This window comes from Etheostoma spectabile, chromosome 23 (assembly GCF_008692095.1).
Source record: "Etheostoma spectabile isolate EspeVRDwgs_2016 chromosome 23, UIUC_Espe_1.0, whole genome shotgun sequence".
Classification (NCBI taxonomy): domain Eukaryota; kingdom Metazoa; phylum Chordata; class Actinopteri; order Perciformes; family Percidae; genus Etheostoma; species Etheostoma spectabile.
The window spans coordinates 14,735,179-14,749,316 of NC_045755.1; the positions used below are offsets into that span (position 1 = coordinate 14,735,179).

General features: G+C 39.9%; 2 protein-coding genes across 2 annotated transcripts in view; both read right to left on the minus strand.

The window, feature by feature from the left end:
* The window catches only part of ttll1 (tubulin tyrosine ligase-like family, member 1), a 9,441-nt gene extending 1,393 nt beyond the window's left edge, over window positions 1-8,048 (minus strand). The window contains exons 1-9 of the mRNA XM_032505409.1: window positions 7,557-8,048; window positions 7,319-7,442; window positions 6,256-6,464; window positions 5,991-6,171; window positions 5,584-5,721; window positions 4,939-5,047; window positions 4,249-4,392; window positions 2,719-2,805; window positions 1,901-2,064 (exon numbers count right to left, since the gene is read on the minus strand). Of these exons, the coding sequence (XP_032361300.1) occupies window positions 1,901-2,064; window positions 2,719-2,805; window positions 4,249-4,392; window positions 4,939-5,047; window positions 5,584-5,721; window positions 5,991-6,171; window positions 6,256-6,464; window positions 7,319-7,431 (1,145 nt within the window). The 5' untranslated portion in view covers window positions 7,432-7,442; window positions 7,557-8,048. The remainder of the gene's footprint in view (window positions 1-1,900; window positions 2,065-2,718; window positions 2,806-4,248; window positions 4,393-4,938; window positions 5,048-5,583; window positions 5,722-5,990; window positions 6,172-6,255; window positions 6,465-7,318; window positions 7,443-7,556) is intronic.
* A 3,411-nt stretch (window positions 8,049-11,459) lies between these two features.
* The window catches only part of mcat (malonyl CoA:ACP acyltransferase (mitochondrial)), a 3,527-nt gene continuing 848 nt past the window's right edge, over window positions 11,460-14,138 (minus strand). Inside the window, exons 2-5 of the mRNA XM_032505323.1 lie at window positions 13,779-13,866; window positions 13,476-13,693; window positions 12,697-12,834; window positions 11,460-12,062 (exon numbers count right to left, since the gene is read on the minus strand). Of these exons, the coding sequence (XP_032361214.1) occupies window positions 11,790-12,062; window positions 12,697-12,834; window positions 13,476-13,693; window positions 13,779-13,866 (717 nt within the window). The 3' untranslated portion in view covers window positions 11,460-11,789. The remainder of the gene's footprint in view (window positions 12,063-12,696; window positions 12,835-13,475; window positions 13,694-13,778; window positions 13,867-14,138) is intronic.

Here is a 14,138-nt window from a genome sequence, read left to right on the forward strand (position 1 = left end):
GTGTGTGACATTTTCACTGAATAATTAACAAAGTCAGTGATTAATACAGATACTGTGCTCATTTAGCTGCAGGTTTGAGAGGATAAAACTTCATGGTTTGACAGTATTTGTCATGTTACCATAGCTGTACTGCAGCGGATGAACAACAGGCATACAGTATGTCTTTTTGTGACAATAAGGTGGAAGTCCACATGATCGTCATTCTGAACTCGGTACTCTACCTACAAAATCAAACGAGTTATATGAAAATATTTGCCCCATTTTAAAAAGTGTGTGCTTTAGCGCCTTGTTTACACAGTCAAAGCTATGTGAACGCAATTCAGACGTGTAACCTGTCTGTTGGCGCTACCTTGTTAAATACCTTTGATAGCTCAGTTTGTAGAGTGGAGAACTGTAGTGGAAATGCCAGGTATTCTTAGGTCACTGGTTCAAATCTGGCTTGGAAGAGTGATCTTTTAAGCATGTTGCCTCACAAAACAGCTAGCATGTCTATACGCTCTTAATATTCATGTTGCAGCAGTCACAAGCAAAGTTTATATATTATCTACACAGCTACAACATGTGTAAAACATTATCCAAATTTGCCTTGATAAGAGGCTGGTTCTGCTAAAGATAATGTAAAAAAATATGTGGGGAAAGAATAATGATAATGATAGAGACCAAGGATAAGTGGATAAGGATACCTGAAAAAAAACAAATAAAAAGTTTGTCTAAACATATTAAAAACAAAATAAAATAACAATTAATTTTTGTGGCAAAAAAATTGTTTAAGGTCTCTATCATACAGTTCACTAAGGTTAACAACTGTTTTAGCATAGAAAGCAACAGAAAGCTAGCATAGGATGTTTAGGAGAGTGCAGAGTGTATAATGAAGTACTGTAATAGTTCAGGAATATTTGTGCTAAATACTAATACTGCAAACCCTAGAATGTTTGCATGTGAACACAGAGATATCACACATCAATCAGTGTGATTAAAAAGATCTCCTTCGAGCCGGATTTGAAGCGACCTAAGGATACCTGTTACATCCACTACAGTCCTCCGCTCTACCAACTGAGCTATCGAAGGGAGATGAGATCATTGACACACAATGCGTGTAAGGCCCTACTTTGAACTGTGGTGTTGTAGTGTGGAGAAGGGAGTAAGAGCCAGCTGAGGCAAAGAAAGAGGGGTAACATAGTAATTTCCACCCTCTGGTTGCTTTTACATAGATTCAATATGTAAACAAGGCGGTAAAACATACCCTACCCTCATTATTTTGTTTAGAATGGGGCAAAAAGCTTTTGAAACACCCGCCTCTGGCAGAAAGCTGCGGTCTACAAGGATCCAAAACCTTACGCCACAAGAACAGATTCTCTTGATTGCAGTGGGCCTCATTAACAAGCCCCGGGAACCTCACTGACAGTCCCACCCATAGTCACTAACCCGACAAGGCACTAAACTGTACAGTCCTACTTCTTTCCCTTTATTTTATCTTATATTGTACATACAGTATTTGTTATTTTTGTTGTAGTGTCTTTTTTACACACTTGTTAGTGCAATACATCTATTCTGCATTTATGTTTTTAACTGTAGCAGTACATTGTCTTGTTTTTTACTCCCTTTTTAATGTCCAAATACACAAAGGCAAATTCTTTGCAAGTGAAAATTGACTTTGGTAATATTAATATTAATAAAGATTGTAAGATGTAATGGATTTTGTTCCATAAAACACAGTGAAAAGTAGTTCTTGTAAGCCAGAGTTGAACCAGCGACATAAGATCGGCTGGCATAACCTCTACAGTCCACCGCTCTACCAAGAGAGCTATCTTTTGACTGGTGCATTTAGCAGCTGTGTGACATTACTTGGAGGTTGCTGAGTTAATCTGAATGTGAAAAGGTAGATTTTAATGTCTCTCACAGGACTTGATAGTTGCCCAGGGCTTCACGAGGCGGGCTGCGATTCCAGCGGCAGTCTGGGATGTCCCCATTGGGCGTTACAATATTGAGGGTGTCGTTGATGAGGTTGTACTTCAGGATGCGGTCGTTGGCTGTGCTGGAGGTCAGCGAGGGAGAGGCATTGACCTGAGAATGACAAAGATCAAAAGAAAGTGACGTTTATATTTGAAGAGAAGGTTGGATCCAAACAGGCATGAGCACATTGTTTCATTTCAAATTCTTCCCATCCCCATAAAGAAGCTATCATCAGGCAGAAAATTCTGCTAAGGTGCTTTAACAGCTGTGCTCATAAACATACATTCAAAGAGTAAGTGCCAAGAGGGAGATGAAGCAGCAACCTTGATATCAACACACACTTAAGTAGAGAAAGGAGTTTAGCTAAGTATAGAATAATGAACAAAGGAACACTTTCTTGACTAGGTTTGTGGCACATGTTTTTTCATTCCCTCACTGAGGACCCTCTATGTCCTACAACCAATTTTGTCACCAAAAATAGATCAGATTGGTGTCTGAAATAGACCCAGCATGGAAACCCAGCAACTACAGCTGTCAAAATGAGTGCAATAAACTATGCCACATGACAAGCACAGTATAGAATGTAAAAAAAAAACACAACACAATGGTAACACAATAACACTGTGGAGTCATGTCATGCTAATCTTTGGGTTTGGCAAAAAAGAAATCCTTTTGCATTTATTTACCAAAAAGGCAAAAAAACCCAGATCTTTCATGTGATTTGTAGCTGTCTATGCAGGTAAAAACACTCGTTAAACTACTTACCTCAATAAGCCATGGCTTGAGCTTGTCATCAATAATGATGTCATACCCGTAACACTCAAAACAATGCTTGTCATTGTTCATCACAGGCTGTAAGAGAGAAAAAAACAGAGAAGGAATTAGGAAGAGGAGTTGACATACATCGTCAGAGATTATGATATTTTTATTTTTTAAAGAGGAGAGAGCTGCGGCGCATGGTGCAACGACAATCACCTGGAGGTCAACATCTGCAAAACCAAAACAGCTTGTGGTGGACTCAGAGAACAGGATAGAACACAAAGTTGTAGCCTTGACAGTAGACAGTGCTTCAAAAATAGATGTTGCAATGCTACTTTTAGACAACATATTCCATAACACAATTAAAACTCATTCCTTTGAGCCGGATTTGAACCAACAACCTAAGGATCACTGGAAATGCCACTACAGTCCTCCGCTTTAACAACTGAGCTATCAAAGGGAGTAAGAGCTTCCTCATACATTTGTAACATTTCTACTAACTGTGACTACCAGCAATCTATCATTTAAGGTTGTACTGTCACAAATGATATCGCCACAAACTCTTTTGATATTTAGTCAAGTTAGGACAAAGACTTCCCTGTAGCTACGTCAGTATAACTATCAATATAGTGTGGAGGTGCTATTGCAACATGTTCCACATGACACAGTTAAATATCACTCCTAAAGATGTCTAGTGTTTCCAACAGGCACTGAGTTTATTATAAGTGCTAGCATGTGGTAGCCTGGCAATTACGGCTGTGGCTCAGTGGTAGAGCGGTTGCCTGCCAGTCGGAAGGTTGGTGGTTCAATCCCTGCCCCTGCAGTCATTGTCGAAGTGTCCTTGGGCAAGACACTGAACCCCAAGTTGCCCCCGGTGCTGCGCATCGGAGTATGAATGTTTATCTGATGAGCTTGTACGGCAGCCCCGGCCACAGTATATGAATGTGTCTGAATGGTGAATGTTTCCTGTAGATGTAAAAGCGCAATATAAATACAGCACATTTACATTTACCAGACCAAGGCAAGGTCCATAGATTTGAGATTGAGCATTGGTCTGGGGAGTCTGCTCTGTATTTTCTCTGTACAAAAGGCGTGACCAACAGGCATAGTTCAAATAACTCTGTATGCAATTGGATAGTCCTTCAACCAATCAGATCAACAATCTGGGTGATGTGGAGGCGAAAGTGGCATCAATGGGTTGCTGTGTTCGGTGGCCGCTATGTTGAATGTAAACAAGAAGCTGCTTGGTTGCTTCTCTATCGTCATCGTGTTAAACCCGCCAATAGCACGCCAGGTGGATAAGCCAGTTTGTGATTGGTTCCCGCAAAATTGTAAACTGAAGCAGGAGAATTAAACGTGCAGGTTTCCAGACCGAGCTGCAGCGCAAAATCAAATCGTCAGCAGAGTGGGCGGGGTTTACCCAGTCTAAGCATGTGGTCAAACTTCCTAAAAAAATCTTGTAATTCTGTGATGTCAATAAGCATGTAGGTGTATTGGTCACATATTCAATTTTCGAAATAAAAAGACTCCACTTACAGCCACGGCCTTCAGTGACTGCACCACGATCCAGTGGATCTGGTCAAACAGTCGGCTGGTCACCTCCTTCCCTCTGGTGCTCTCTAGGTACAAACGGAGGTTACTGACCGTCCACTTGCCTCCATGGACGTGGTTGTAGTCATCCTGTGTTAAAGGTACACAATCTAACTAGATATTGAAATTTGTTTTTTCCCCCGCATGGAGTTCAGCTTTGTGAGAAATATTATTTTCTGTAATCTATCAGTCGGTGTATTTAGATCTAGTCAGCATCAACTTAAAAAACTATAAATGTAGTCAATAACACTTAAAAAATATATTAAAGCAAGTTACTGCTTCAATTTAAACAGGCAATCCCCAGATTTCACACACACGAACATCAGTGAACTCATCATGAGGAGTAGTTCTGAGCCTTTTTCACAGGCTCAGAAGTTTTTCAGAACAACATTTTTTGACAGAAAGCCTATGGTACAACTTTGAGGCATGGAGGGTATTTACCATATAGGGAGGGTCCAATAACTATTAATTTGTGGGTGGGAAATATAGGGTGCAGGAGGAGTTAGGAAGTTTGAATATTGCAGTCACTGCTACTTCATGAGACTTTATGAATACTGTATTGGCGGAATACCCCTTTAAAACAAATTGATCTATTAGTAGTACCTTCTAGCCATACAAGACAAGATACAGACTTACCCCATGTTTTTGGATGGCCACATTAGTGAGGTGAACAAACATGTTTTCCAGTTCACTGGTGCTGGGTGTGTACTTGACTGTGCAGAACCTACAGAAGCCGAGCTTGTACCTAAGGATCAAACCACAGACAGGGTCAAATTAGCTGCAACAAACAATTAGTCTCATTTTTCCTTTAGCTACCTGCTGTTTTTTCAATAAATAATCTATAACATGTTTTCGAATTGTTTATTCGACCGACAATCCAAAACCAAAAGATATATATATCTATATCTATATCTATATATATATATATATATCTATATCTATATATATATATATAAAAAAAAATATACTGGCCAATAATTTTCTGTCCGTCAGCTAATAAATAAATCTAAACTATTCTTTACTCTTTAAGACTCAATAAGCAAGTTTAATAACAAAATACTTGACAAAAAATAATAATGGCTACTAAAGGTTTTCTACAATGGCATTTATTTATTACGAAAATCTTTACTGAATGAATAAGTCATGACAAAACTGTTTAGTTTGATTACAGACAAATGCTATAGCAAACCAGCCGTATTCTGTTACATGTAGATAATAATACATCTGCACTAAATGGTGCTAATATTCAACGTAAAAAAATCATATAAAATCAGTGCTTACATATAGCATTTCAGAGGCCGATAAGTGGTCACCAGAACGTAGAGACGCAGGTCAAACTTCTTCCCTCCTATCAGCAGAGGATTGTCAATGTACAGGGAGATGACATAGGCCTCCTTGCCACTAGATGCTGCTACAAACCTGGGAGCAGAAAGCAACATGCCAAATATCAGCAAATCACAAACGATGATTATCAGTTTAGGATGTTTACTTGGGATTCAAATGCTCATAGGATAGATAATACAGGCCGTCATGTTCAAATACATTCAAAATATTTTACTATTGATGCTCTTTGGTTTATTTTTATTATAAGAGAAATAACAGAGAAGGGATATACAGCACCATGCAAATCTCTGTAAAGAGTAACCCTCCTTACAGGAAGTGTTAGGACGACGTCTTCGGTAACTCACGTGGAGGTGCGGCTGTCTCTGGACCACTTTTTGATCTGGGACAGTTTATTGATGAGGAAAATGCCTTTGCCCTGAGCCTTCCCGCAGGGCTTCATGATCCAAGTGCTGGACGGGTTCTTGCGGTACTCCTCCACAAAGAGATTATAATCGGCGGGGAGCATGAACGTCACAGGAACAAAATCTGCATGAAATATAGAGCAAATAGTTAAATATAGACAGCATTGTAAGGAAAAGAATGTGTGCATTGCTACACTCTAATGGATACCTAAATAAAGGTATTTCCCGTTCTCGTCCTTCTCTGCTAGCGGACTGCTTTCCTTCTCCAGCTCCTTGCGGTAGCGTTTGATGTTCTTGATCATTAGGTCCTTCCTGGTCAGCTCGTAGTGGTTGGGGAAGTGGTTAACCATCTGCTCATCTGACAGGCGGTAGCCAGTGTCCACGCTGAACACATTTCGGATGGTCTGGACGCTCATCCTACATGTGGGTACAAATGAACCTGTATTATGGTGATCGGAAGGGTCTGGGGTCCAGAAATGAGCTTGGTAATGTAATTATTACTCAAATATTGACATTCACAGAATCAACATGCACTCTATTTGTACCATTTGAAATTTGAAAGTCATCTCGTAAAAAGCAGATAAGGTACGTTCACTTTACCAGAATATTTCTAATTTATGCTACTTTATTCTTCTACCCTACTAGATTTTAGGGTCATATATTGTACTTTATATTCCACTACATTTATTTTACTTTTTAGATTCAAAGTTATAATAAACATATGAAAAGAATATAAAATACAAATACAATACATTTAAAAAAAAATGAAACCAGTAGTTTCCAATCTGTTTGGCTTGTGTGAAAGTAAAAAAATTAAAACAGTGCCTAGTTGGGGAACTCTTGTCACGTTTCAGATGCCTGTGACTTGATAGGAGTTTAACCAAAGAGATGTCTTGGTTGGTGTTATTTAAGTGACACCAGTCCCAAATACACTATTATTGCCACATGGTGGCAACAAAAGATTAAAAGATATCTTTTTACAAAAAAGTAAAAATGTTTATAGCAGAGGTTCGTTTTTACTTCTTCCCTACCTCATAAATTATCTTATGACTCGTGACCATTTGGATGAGCCCAAAAGCCAAAATTGGCAACCACTGAACTGGTTTTAAAGTAAGATATTTTTACGCAGGATCTTTGCCTGTATTTTATATTGTGGTATTCATACTTTATTAAAGCAAATAAGGAGTACTTCTTCCACTACTGCCCGTTTGGTGCCAGCAGAGTACAGTGTCCGAGGATTAAAGAGGAATGTGGATAAGATGTAAACCTACCAGTAGAAATTCCAGTCGTCGTTTTCTGTAACTTGAAGCCATTCCCTCTTTTCAAAGTTGTTGATGAGCACGGATTTCTCAATATCTGTCACCCACTTCACCTTACCGGCCATGGTGCCTCCCACTAGGGTGGAGCACATAACAGGTAAACAAATAGGATTTATGATAATACAATGCACAGAGGAAAAGAGAGAAAAAACCTTGCATGCAGCTACCATGCGCCAAAGCAGTCACCTACCTACAAATCAATGTCAGGAAACAGCCAGTCATCAGCATCAAATAGCCGCCGGGGCTGGCTCTGTTAGCAGGCGGCTGAATCCTTCTTTAACTGTCTATGGCTGAATCCTCCCAAGACTGCTGCAGAGGCTGGGCGGACATCACCCAGTCAGTGATGCAATCTCACCAGACTGTCATTAGCTTGCTAAACTCATTCCGAGACACAGCGACAGTTGGTTAGCATCATTGATAGCTCCAGCTAACATTAAATAATAACTGCTTCCATGTTAGCTAGCGGTTTTATTGCTAACAAGCTACATTTATTGATCCCATGGCGTCGTGAAGCTGGACACCGTGTCGAAACGCCCACCACGGTCAAACTACCCTTCACAATAAAAGTCTCAGGTATTAAAATGTAACATAACATACGGTGATATTGTTTTCAACTAATTACAATGTTAAGTGTAATTCTAAAACAAGAAATTCCTCATGAACGACGTCGGTATGGGCTTGGTCCTTCCGGGAGAATAACCTAGCAACGGAGGACGCAGTGATGTCATTACAGGACGTCGTTACCACAGCGTACCAGCAGGGGTGAGCATAGACCTAGCAAAGAGTTTTTTTTTACTTAATTTATTTTCTATTTATTCTTTACTGACCCTTGGCATGTGTTGTATTCTTGTGTTTCGTTTTTGTATTTTCTGTATCTGATTAAAAAATAAAAAATGTGTTACTGCTTGTTCCATGGATGTCCGTCAAGACAAAATGCTTACAAAAAGAGGACGTTCTGTTTTTGACCTTCACAATAAAACACCTGTTAATGGTCAAAAGGCTTATGGTAAAAAAGAGAGAGAGAGAGAGAGAGAGAGATTTATGAAAGGTGAGTATGATGCCACGGGGTGGTTCCTCATGGTATCAGCAGGTAAAGGCGTGGCCCGTCATATTATCTGAAAGCAACGAGATTAAAGGACGCCGCTGTAAGTAGGCTACACATGCAAAACACCTTTATTTCTCTATTTTATTACTTTCAAAGCATTTTCATCATAATGTATTTATGCTTATTACAGGGCGGCGTCTACTTTAATCAACACAACAGGTGGGTTTTCTTTCTTTCTAGTTGTATAGTGCATGCACCTGTTTACTGCTTGGGCGGCCTCATTTATATCCGTTTAACAGCTAACATAAAACTATTCCAACAAGATACACTGCTAATTTGTAAATATAGTTAGTCCTTTTTTAATGAATTAATATGTGCAGGTTTAACGTGTGATCTAATATGTGTGATCTTCACAACAACCTTTGTTTGCTTTGGGTGATGCCTTCATCTCTTTGTTATGACAATATGGCAAAGGACTATAGGCTGTTGTACCATTAATACTCCAAAACTGTCATCTGGGTATTATTATGGGGCCTAACCTATGATTATATTGTTACGGTTCCCACATTTAAAGCTATATTTAGGTAGTATTCAAAATACTATAAACATACATCATTATAATATTTTTTTCTATAGTTATTGTAAATCAACAAACAAATATGAAGTCTATAGGTAGATTCTTGGAAACCAGTGATTTTTTTATTTCTTCAGTAATAAAGGCAGTTTGGTTGATTTGAGTTATGGAAATTATGGATTTGCATTGAGGCAGACAAGTGCAGGTACAACAGAAACTGGTCATAGGACAGGTGCGTGTAGGATGGAACAGACCTAAGGGTTGGGGAAAATAACAAGTCATAAATACAGTAATAAAGGAAGATCAGGTAGTTAGACAGTTTCTATACCTCTATAGCTTTTTTCTATAGTTCTAAACAGACATCTGAAACATAAAAACACTTTAGTTGATATAAAGGCCTAAAGTAGTAAGGTGTTGTTGGACTTTATCCAACAGATGATGTCATCCCTTCAAACCTGGGAGAGCCTGTTTTATCTACCTGGATTGCTCCCTGGTAACACAGCCACCACCTAGCCTGCACATGACCCATTATTTACATAGCCTGTTTATTAACGTTGGTAGTCCAGCACGGATAACATGGCCGATGAAGCTCTAGGAACTTCCTCTCACGTGTACTGAAGTGAATCATTTGAATAATAACGGTTTTTCTTTTCAGAAAACAAAATGGTGGAACAAACAAGACAGCCGAGTCGCGTCGTCTCCCTCCGGGCTGGACCTGGTGAGGTGGACACTGACACCCTGTTTGACGTGAACCTCAGGTACATGTGGTGCAGGCCCTTCCCAAGACACCAGTCATAATAACACCACCCCCATAGAGCTCAGACAGACGGCGCCTCAGGCTACAGACCATGTGGGATCAGTTGTACCAAAAACAACTGATCCCACAATACACACAACAATGTATAAAAAAAGAATCACTTTGGTGTGGGATTGGGTTTTATCTAACACCTAATAATATAAAAATATGGACTAATAAAGCACTGTTTCTAATAACTAGGGGTGGGGATAATCAAAAATCGTGTGTATTGTGATCGTATGTGTGTATTTTAAGTAATCGCTTTTTTTCCCCCTAGAATAGTTTTTTTTTTCTTTCTTTTTTCTTACCTACATCATATCCGTTTTTTGACTGAAAGCAGAAAATGCGAAAAATACATGTTATGTACTTCTTTACAAATGAAATAATTGTCAGACGGACTGACTGACGTGATGTGCATTCTTTTTAGAAAAGAATTTGTTTTTAGAATTGTCTCATGATATATTGTCTCTAGAAGTGTATTATTCAACTTTTGTTTTTGTTAAAGAAGGAAAAGAAAATCACAATACTCAATACTATTGAATCGCAACGAATGAAAAACCCAATACACATTGAATTGGCACCCATGTACTGTTGCTTTTCGTTAGAATCCAGTCTGGACAAAGCGTATCGACCCAGCCCTACTTATAACGATTCATTACATACTTCAGTCTGACAGCACTTTGCTTGTGTGAGAAATCCATTAAGGCCACATTGTGAAAATCTTGGTAACTGAACAAGAGTCATGTCTGTTTGCTCCCTCAGGATAAATGACCAGGCTGCACGGGCCATTGGGCAACAGTTGGCTCTAATTGGCGATCAGATGGACTGGGAATGGACCAGCAGACAACTGAACTGGCTGCCGACACCTCTAGACGTGATAAGACCCGCTCAGGCATTAACCAGGACAATATATCGGTATAAATCACAAGAAACGTCTATCTCTAGAGCTTTTCTGTATCTGGCTGTTGAGAAATTGTAACCTGGTATTGCTTCTCTTTTAGGGATATCCACAATCAGTTATGGGGCTTCCAGGGCGTGTCTGCAGCGGTGAAGGCCTGGATAGCAAGCACTGCGCCTGGGGTATTCTACCTGTGTCTTAAGTGACCTTTTATGCTACTACTGCTTAGTTTAAAACATATATACGGTATGTACATGTATATGCATGCAAAAAGTATTTTCTGAACTCAAGTCTCATTGCACGTTCTCCTTCATTTCACAGGTGTCCAATTTCAAACCAGTAACCTGCACTGGCTGGGCCAGAGGGGCACTGGTGACTGTGGCGCTGTTGGCTGCAGTGACCATTTTGGGGGCCCTGTGGGTGGAATGGAAAGCCTAAACGGGGACATAAGCAGGCCTTTTAGGCCATTATATATTTGACAAAAAAGGGTTTGCAAGTGAATGACAATTATTTCTGATTTGTTTCTGCTGTTTACTTCGACGTCTTTTTTATACTATCTTAATGATGTATTGAATTTGACACTATATAACCGGAAAACAGGTGAAAAATTTTTTTTTCAAATTGTCAAATTTGTCAGGGCATGTGGAAATTGTTAAATTGGTTTTACAGTATTGCCCAAGGAGTTGGCCAGCATATTGTAGCAGTGTCATGTTGGTTCACAGTTGTATTAATGTCAAAAAAGCATGTTTCCCATGACTGGACTGTTGCTGGCCTGCAGTTTTTTGTATCCAGATTAGTTTCTTACTGGTTTAAGAGGCCAACGGTTTTTTTTTTTTACAAATTATATGTAGCCTTGCTTTATATAAAATGAAGGGAGCTGGACTTTCTGTTTCAGATTTGAAAATGCTTTTTCATGTGATGCAAATAAACTTCTAAATTACAAAATTTTCATCATGTCTCATTAATAAAAAATATTTAATTACATAATAATAATAATAATAAGACCATGAGAAGCAACCACAGGAGCTTGCAGGTTTAACAGTTCTTGCCGGTCCTGGCCACATCAAAACGAGCTCCGAAGCCCATTTTTTGACCTCTACATCTCAGCATTCAGTCTTCATAAGTGGTCACTTCCACCTGCGCGTACGTTTGGAAGGCCTTCCTGTTACACTTTTGAAGCGTGGCGCCGAGCTGCTTTCCGGGGCCGACCTCGTAGGTGTGGGGGAACTTCATTCCCTGTGTCCTCTCGTAGATCTCGTGCAGAGTTTGCTCCCACTTCACAGGCGACACCAGCTGCTTCACCAGCTGCCTGCGCACGTGGCTCTCATTCATGTAGCGCTTGCCGTCCACGTTGGAGTACACGTTGATCTCGGGGCGACGGACCTGAGTGGGAGAGAACTCGTGTTACATGACTAGCCCTCAAGGTGTGTGACCTTGAAAAATTGGTAGCTGAACAAAATGGCTATTGGTGAGGTTAGAAAACCTTTTGTGAGATGTGGATGAAAATAACTCATATTAAAAGGGGGCAGTGGAGGTAATTTTTTCCCTTGGTTTGTTTACTGCAGCGACTAACAATTTCATTATCATTTAATCTGAAGATTCTTTTTTTCAATTAATTGATTGATAGTTTTGTCTATAAAATGTCAAAAAAAATTACCAACAATTTTTAGCTTACTATCAAACTACAAAGAAACTGATTTAGAGCACGGTGCTCGTTGGGCAGTTTAAAAGGGGTGGTTTTAAAATCATATCTGTCTTATAGGTTTTGTAAATTAGCACTCTTACAGATTGTTAATGCTTCCCAAAGTGGGGTAATTTAAGGGCGCCACTAAAATGGTTCATTTTACATTTTTTACAGTACACTTTTAAAATTCTTTCACTATATATAAAAAGAGGACAACCTTTACATTCACTTCATGTTTATTACATTTCCAAATGTATACAATCGGAAGAAATACCCCAAAAAAACATGGAAATCATTAAATTACCATAACACCATGAAGAAAGTTTGACTGACCTCCACCTGTCGGAGCACCTCTCTGAGGGGCTCAGTAGCCGACTCCATCAGCTCGGTGTGGAAGGCCCCGCTGACTGGGAGAGGTTTGGCCCTCACGAACTGGAGACGTCGTGAATTTTTCTGGAGGAAATCCAGAGCCTGAGGAGTCAACACAGTTATGATGAAAGAAACATCACAAGAGGAGTCTGAGACAAAACTGTGTAAAAGGGTTTTTCAATCACACTTTTACGCAGATTTATTAGCACTGTAATGACAAAACAACAAAGATGTAAAGGATTTGTTGTGGTACATTTTGTGTCATATTATATGTTCATCCTAAAGCGGGATTTATGGTTCTGCGGAGGTTGAGTCGGCATGCGTGTGTGGGAAGTGTGTGGTAGAGTGAGGGAAAGTGAGAGAGTGACAGCATTATCTTCGGAGCGAGTACAGTGACTCTAGAGTCATAGTGAGAGAAAACAAAGTGTCTCCCCCATTCTTTCTGACCACGGTGGGAAATCTGTAGCAGGAAAAGTTAACCCTCTCCTTGATTTCCTATTGTTTATTGAGAAGGAGAACCAGGAAATGAGTAGTGGGAAATGCAACTCTACCAAGCCACGGCCGAGCGACGTACTATACGTCGCTAGGACATGAAGTTACATTTTTTGAGAGGTGCACATCAGAGGCTACGGCACATGGTCCGGGGTGTAGGTGCGTGTCTCCACGTACTTACGTACGTAGCAACAGGTTGGATTTTACACAGAAGTATGAATCAAGCTTATGGCGGCCATAATGCTCCATACCTTTTGGTGCCCTGCGATGACCCTGCCATCGGGAAACAGATAGTTGGCCACAGAGCAAACCGGCTCCTCGATGCCCAGGCTTGTGCAGTGCTCTTTAGCCTGCACACAGGCATGTTTGTACTGGGCCTGTGGCCTACCGATGACTGAAAGCATCCCACTAGCAACCAGCTCTGATGCTTTCTGCATGGCCTCAGCACGGACCTTCACTGCGTACAGCGCTAGAAGACACAGAGGGGGTAATATATTATATTTCTTTTAACTGAGCAACATCTACATCAAGTACAAGTTAAGAAACACGTTTACCTTCTGCATAGTTCATGGCACCCGAAAAAACCAGGGCAGCAAATTCTCCAACGCTGAAACCCGCAGCAGCAACACACGTCTCAATGGCCTGTGGACAGAAGTGTGAAGAGTTAGACAAAAAAAACAAACTAAAATACAACAAAATGACATCTTTTACCCAAGGGCGTAACTTTGGGTTCAACATTGGGGGGTTGAGATCTCTACAATTGAGCAAAAATAGAATTTTTTAGCAAAGTAAATACGTCTTTTCCTGCATTCTTGTGAATTTCCTGCAACAATGTGTGCATTTTCTGCATCAAATTATGATGCAAATGTTTTTAATTCTGTAAAGGAAATTATTATTAGATTTTGTTTTTTGGG